The sequence below is a fragment of the Eutrigla gurnardus genome, assembly GCF_963514095.1.
Source record: "Eutrigla gurnardus genome assembly, chromosome: 12".
In the NCBI taxonomy this organism is placed as follows: domain Eukaryota; kingdom Metazoa; phylum Chordata; class Actinopteri; order Perciformes; family Triglidae; genus Eutrigla; species Eutrigla gurnardus.
In genome coordinates, this window is record NC_139926.1 from 25,885,070 (window position 1) to 25,892,039 (window position 6,970).

At 44.2% G+C, this 6,970-nt stretch overlaps 1 protein-coding gene across 2 annotated transcripts; it reads left to right on the top strand.

Moving 5' to 3' along the window:
* Positions 1-881: 881 nt before the first annotated feature.
* On the top strand, positions 882-6,421 carry gpr18 (G protein-coupled receptor 18). Of its 2 annotated transcripts, XR_014598115.1 has the most exons (4): positions 882-1,000; positions 1,493-1,589; positions 2,253-4,971; positions 5,044-6,421. XR_014598115.1 is itself a non-coding variant. In XM_084023772.1 (3 exons), exon 3 carries the CDS (start codon positions 2,254-2,256, stop codon positions 3,274-3,276), a length of 1,023 nt encoding a protein of 340 aa, XP_083879898.1. In that variant the 5' UTR covers positions 882-1,000; positions 1,493-1,589; position 2,253; the 3' UTR covers positions 3,277-6,421. The 2 variants fall into 2 exon arrangements, 1 of the variants encoding a protein (XP_083879898.1); XM_084023772.1 differs by having other exon boundaries at positions 2,253-6,421.
* Positions 6,422-6,970: the final 549 nt, after the last annotated feature.

Sequence of the window (6,970 nt, forward strand, 5' to 3'; positions counted from 1 at the left end):
CATCTGGTATCTTTTTTTTTTTTTTTTTTAAGACACACCGAGAGGACAAGCCGGATAGATAGTTATTTTCCCGGGAATAAGAATTAAGAAATGAGCAGCTTTGCACATTAAAAAAATGAAATAAATAAATAAAATAATGCATCGGGGGAAAAGAAAAGAAAGTTCAGCATCAAACTGCATCGTGAAAACAAGAGAACATGTGACTTTTTTAATGGAGGGCAAACAAGACAGTGAGACGTCTGAAAGCAGGAAACGCTGCTCCGTACAAGTAAAGTGTGATTTACTCTCCGTTTCATAAACTCTATAAACGGGAACGGAAAGTACCAGTTAGGAGACGTGGTGGGGGGTTTGATTGCAGCCAAAACCTCCTAATTCATAGTTGTTACACACATTAATCACACACATTAATCTGTATTCAATCCGGGTCCGGCCTGACCTTGAGCTTTTCACCTTAGCTATGCGCTTTGCATCCATTAAAGTCGACGTCGGTGTGAAAAAACAAAAAAAACATCTCACAGCATCAGCGTGAAGTGTCTATTACCGCCGTCTTATTTCCTGTTTATATGGCAACTGCCTCAACATCCTGTTTTTAATTACTTCTCTCCGGCAGCAGATGCTTCTCGCAGCAACCTGCTGTGGATTACTCCCCTGAGAACTAATGTGCTGTGACAGACCCCACTTTTCCAATCAATAACTCGCCCTAAATCTGCCATCTCTCCTGCCTGCCAAACACACTCCCACTTCTAATGGCACATCATTTTCTTTAAGGGGGTTGTAATTGCAGACTGTGGGGGGGGCTGAAGGCCTTGTTTTGGTGGTGGTGGATACTGTACAGGAATCCGAAGGTGCAGAGAGTAGCACACAGGAAGTGAAGTGAAGGAGGGGGGTTTCTCTGTCTCGCCACCATCACATTACCCTTCAGAGAAAGAAGCGTTCACTTCCCTGTTTGCTGCTCAGACCTCAAATCGACCTCGCTGAGATGTGTGTGTGAGTTGTGTCGGTAAGTTTTTTTATTATTTCAGGCGAAGAAAGGGGGAAAAGGGTCCTGTTTGACCTCTCGGGGTGGCAGACATGTTTTACTTGAGTTTTTCTAAAGAGGTCAGACAGGATTCTCACAGACAAAACCAGCTTTAAATGTCAGACACAGAAGTCACGTGATTTCTTATCAAGACATCAGATCTCACTTCCACATTGTCTCACACACAGATTTCTGCATTCTTTACACGGTGGGATGTGATTTACGTTTGCTTTTTTATGCATTTGAACGTGTAGTTTTAATTAATGACATCCAGTCCCTCACAGTGCAGCTGCAGCGCTGTTAAAAATAAATATTCAAATGATCGAACCAGCAGGTTCTGCAAAACTGTTAAAACAAACAGATATGTGAGTATACAGATACAGAAAAAAACAGGGCCGCCGGCTTATTAATCACCTTCTGGAAAAATCTTTTAATTGCTTCACATGTTTCACCTTTTTCCTCTCTCAAACGCAGAACTTTCTCCACTCATTTAAAGGAAAAAATCCGACTTTTATGGATTTTTATCGTGTTTTCAAGCTCAAGCGGACTCATTCCTGCATAATGTTGGAAGGTAAGTTTACGATAGAAGAAGACCAAGATTTTGTTCATCAAATTGCTGTCTCTTTTGTAGTTTATAGCAGAGGTCTTCCATGTTTTCAGGACCCCCTATTACATATCATATAATGCCCTTATTAAACAATAATAATGTGTAGTGCAGCCTATAGTTCCATGTATAACAATACTTTGTAATGATGTTTATGGATACAATGCTAAGCCATTAATAATAATTGTTGACAGATTCATATTTTAATTCTATTTTGGAATTTCTACATCACATCCAAATTTCACAACATAATATTAAACAAACAGGAAGATTCATATAAACTTTTGGAAGAAAATAATTTTGGGATCAAACAATTTCAGGGACCCCCTGCAGTATCTCTGTGGAACCCCTAGGCGTCCCGGACCCCCCTGTTGACGATCTCTGGTTTATAATACAGAATAACATGTTAGATTTAATCGATTTCATACTAACGTGGTTCAGAACATCGACTTCCTCCTCATTACGACCTCGCTGGAAGCACATGACCTTTCAACACAAGAGCATTAACAGGACTTCAGCTCCGATCATGAAAACAAATCGGCTTTAAAGAGCAAAAATAAATAACAAAATGATGATAAAGGATTTGCTCTATGGAAATAAACGCTGATATATATCGTATCTAACTTTCAGAATGAAGCCGGAGCTGAACTTCTCCAACATGTCGGCGGAGTCCGGTGCCTCGTTGCCGGAGCAGGGGCCCCTGGAGTACCGGGTTGCGGCCCTGGTCTTCTACGGCGTGGTCTTCATCATCGGCGTCGTGGTCAACGTGACGGCGCTCTGGGTGTTTTCTCTCACCACCAAGAAGAAGAACTCCGTCACCATCTACATGATCAACGTGGCGCTGGTGGACCTCACCTTCATCCTGCTGCTGCCCTTCCGGATGTTCTACCACCACCGGGACCACTGGCCCTTCGGCGACCTCTTCTGCCGGATCAGCGCCGCCCTCACCATCTTCTACCCGTGCATGGCCCTGTGGCTGTTCGCGCTCATCAGCGCCGACCGCTACATGGCCATCGTGCAGCCACGGCACGCCAAGGAGCTGAGGAACGTGCCCAAGGCCGTGGTGGCGAGCCTCGGCGTGTGGCTCATGACCCTCGGCAGCACCGTGCCCCTGCTCTTCTCCGAGGAAGACCCCGATCGCGCCTCCAACTTCACCACCTGCGTGAAGATGCAAGACATCATCCACATGCGCCGCGACAACCCCGTCAACTTCGTGCGCCTCGTCTTCTTCTTCCTGGTGCCCGTGTGTGTCATGATCGGCTGCTACGTGGTCATCGTGGACAACCTGATCCACGGACGCACCTCCAAGCTGAAGCCCAAGGTGAAGCAGAAGTCCATCCGCATCATCGCCACGCTGATCGTCCAGGTGCTGGTGTGCTTCGTGCCGTTCCACGTGTCTCTGGTGCTGCGTTTGACGGCGGGGGAAGGGCGTGACGGCGGCTACAGCACGTGGGCCGTCTTCACCACGTTCCTGATGAACCTGAGCACGGTGCTGGACATCATCCTGTTCTACATCGTGTCCAAGCAGTTCCAGGACCGCGTCATCAGCGTCATCCTCTACAGGAACTACCTGCGGAGCGTGCGGCGGAAGAGCCGGCACACGGGAGGGGGCAGCATCCGGTCCATGAGCAACATGACCAGCGTCATGATATGAAGCCCCTCCCCCCTCCTCCCCCAAACACACATCGAGAACAGCAGCACAGCCGGAGATGTTTTCATTACCAAAAAAAAAAAAAAAGGATCCAAACTCGCAATTAATTTTTCCGAGGTGTGATTTTTTTTTTACACTCTCAGTGTAAAGACATCTGTGTTCAGAGCTGATTGAGTCGCCCGGGAGACTCGGATGTTTTCAGACAAAGCATCAGGTGTAACACGTGCAAAATAAAGTGTTTAAAAAAAACCAGCCCTGCAAGTATCACAGTGTGCATAAACTCTTCTCAGCCACCTATAAAAGGCTCCACGGGGGGGGGGGGGGGAGGGGGTGTAGCAGGAAACTGTGGTGGGTTCTGCTGCACCATATTTGTGACTTCGCCTCCAGTATAACCGTGATGTCGTGCACATGCTTGACCCCGGCGTGTCACATCTGAGAAGTCAGAGTATGTGAACCCACACATGCTGGGAAACCAGACTGCGGTTACGATAGTGACCAGGTGAGGGCAGCATGGCACAGCTAGACGCCGCCGTCGACGGCTCCGGGGCCACAACACAGCTTTGACTTTTGATTCTTCTTCTTTGGATACTTTTTTCCCACCTTTTCTTTGTTCTTTTTTTTTTTTTTTGCAATGTAAATGTCAAACACAGAAGTCACGTGATTATGTTATCAAGACGCAACATGACCTTGGATGCTACAATCTTAATACTTTTTGTTTTTATTTATTTTATTTTTTTTGCTTCTGCATTTTGACATTTCTAGCTAAAATCTTTCGATTTTTTTCTCAGACACAGATAAGTTGTTAACGGCCTCCTCCTCTTCGTCCGACCGGCCGCCGCGACTAAAAGTGTGTTTGTGGCTCAGTGCGAATCGTATTGATTCAACGTTAAATGATTCAGCTTCGCTTCCAAAGTGCATTTACAGTAACATCGTCCGGAGATGTCAGCGAGGCCGTTTGCCGGATTTAAAGCAGCCTTAACCTTAAAAAGGGGGGAAATAATCGTGTTTCTGCTGCGAGTGTAAAGGCCTTTAGAGCCGCCGAGCGAGTCGTTCCTCGAGTGACAGACGGGTGACGAGTTACCGAGTGTGTGACAGTTCGACACCGTTTCATTTAAATGAAAGCACTCGGACCGCCGTCCTGAACAAACACCGCCACGGGCTGAGAATTGATTTGGTGTGGAGCCGATAGTAGAAGAATAATAATGGAGTTAGTGCGACTGTCACACCTACATGGCGTTAACCGGATCAGACAGTGAGTCAGTGTAGACGAGTCACTACGCAGCGTCTCAGACAATTAGACGGTGTAGAACCTCCGATCAGCTGCAGACGGGAATTAATACACTGTCGTATTGTTGCTTTCTCACGTCTTAACGGTTAAAATAAACCCTCAACAAGACGATAATGTGCTCGTGGTGAAAGGACTCTGATGTGGTTCCTGGTTGGTTTGTACAAAGACCTGCGACTCTTATTAAAGAAAGATACGTTCAGCAGTCAATAATAGAAGATCCAGTCCGGTAAAACTGTTGAATTATCAGAAAACAATTAATTATAAAGATGATACACCCAAAAGTGCCGTAACTCTCTACGACGCCGGTTCGGTACCAGGATGTAACGTTACTCACGCTAACAATGGCTCCTTCTTTCTCTTCCTGGGTGATTAAAAAAAGAGTTGCAATCAGGTGAGTTAACATTACATTTGTAACAGAACGTATTCAGAGCTAGCTCGTTACGAAACTTGGAGCGTTTACCCGCTAAACCGGTTCCTTTGAGCGTATCTGAACACAGAAATCGCGTTTTGTTTGGGTCGGGAATGCAACCGAGCCACAAAACCGATACAATCACAAAACTAACGTAAAGTAGACTACTGCTAGAGTTGACGTATTACGTTAAACCTCCTCGTTTACGTCCAGAGTTTAGCTAGCTGTCATCATGGAGCTAGCATTGGGTTTAAACGCTGTCGGGGAGATTGTAACAAGAATGTTAAAACAATATTTTCCGGGAAATTCAAATGTCAAAATTCTGACCAATCACAACAGTTAGCGAGCGTGTGGCGTTTAGGATGTTTGTGTAACTGCAGGTCTGAATGTTAGCTAGCTAGCTAGTAAGACAAACTAATGGCCGCCTCGTTGACGTAATTGCAAAATTAACCTTTAAATCGACAGACATCATAAGTGTAATTCCTCGTACAATTCAAACGCCATCAAAAGTATTTTTTCTTCCAAATAAGGTCTCGTAGGCGGACACAGGAAGTCCTGGTCTCTACAGACAGGTCAGATTTACACTGTGTTTAATAAGAGGAGGCAGACTACAAGATTTTCATCTCACACGGAATTCTGGGAACTGCAGTTCATCACACGTTGATAGGTTTATTGGCCGACGGACTACAAGTGGATTTATAACCGAGGGGGGTCGAAGGTCAAATGAAACATCAGAGGGTCGTCTATCTGTCCCACCTGTTAGACATCAAAGAAAAACCAGCCGGGCCGCTCGCAGCAACTGGCATTTAAAACAATTAAGTTTCCTGTCAAGTCCCTGTGATGAATTATCCGGAAGCTTTACCCGCTGTAATTCTAAATCTTCCCAACAAGTGCCTTTGTTGTAGAGAAATTAATGAAAACAAGATTGTCTTTCATAGGAGCTGATCTAACAGCGCGACAGCCAGCTGCTCTTCTTTGGGAATAAAAAACAGTCAGCATTAAACACAGCTCGCACAAAATACTTTTTTTTTTCTCCCCCTACCACTCGTGTGGAAAACAAATCAGGCGGCGAGCGCGGCGGCCATCTGTTTTGTTATTTGATATGTGTGAATACATGTTGTAATGACTTTGTTTGTGAATCACTCTGCGCGGCAGAACACACGAGAGCTCTCGAAGTGCTGGAGTGTTCAAAGCTAATCATATAATTGGACACAATAGTCGATGACAAATGGAGACGCTCGGAGCCAGCCAGCTGGGGGAAGTGAATATGTAATCATTGTAAAAATCATATCATTTTTTTTTTTGCATATTTGAAGACAGCTTAATAGAGTTTTGCGTGTCAGCACACTATCAAATGATGATCAGAGACAGTGGTGCCGTATTTGTTTTTTCTAAGCGCCGCTTGGTTGAGCCTACTTATCTTTATTGTGATTAAAAGTGTTTTCTCGAGAGTTTGTGTTCATTTATGGTCCGCTCGCTTCGAGCGTTGAGACGGATTTTTGGACAAATGATCCCTCTGGATGTAAAAAAAAAAAGGGATCTGGAGCAAGGAAGAGCCTACACCAGGTCTTTACTTAAAGAGTGTGGAATAGCTCCACTATTAAGAAGAACAATAATAGAAATTACAATTAAAATATATCCACATATTGACAGATTGTGCTCAAAAACTAGTGAGCAAACAAACTAACCAGTTGGCTAAAAAGAGATGGTTGAAATAGATAGCTGTAATTAATCAAAAATAAATGGCTCAGATAATTAGCTGTAAGTAGCCTAGTGTATCTAGAAGTGGTCAGCTAAAATTAATGGTGATAGTTAGCTGAATGTACTTGATACACAAAGAAAATATCTTAAAATGAATGATGGCATGGTTGAAATAGATAAAAAAGCAAATTGTTGAAATAGTTAGCTAAAAATAATGAATACATGGTGGAACTAGTTAGCTTGAAGTAAACAGTTTAAACAATTAGCTGAAATGGTTGAAATAGTTAGCTAGAAGTTGT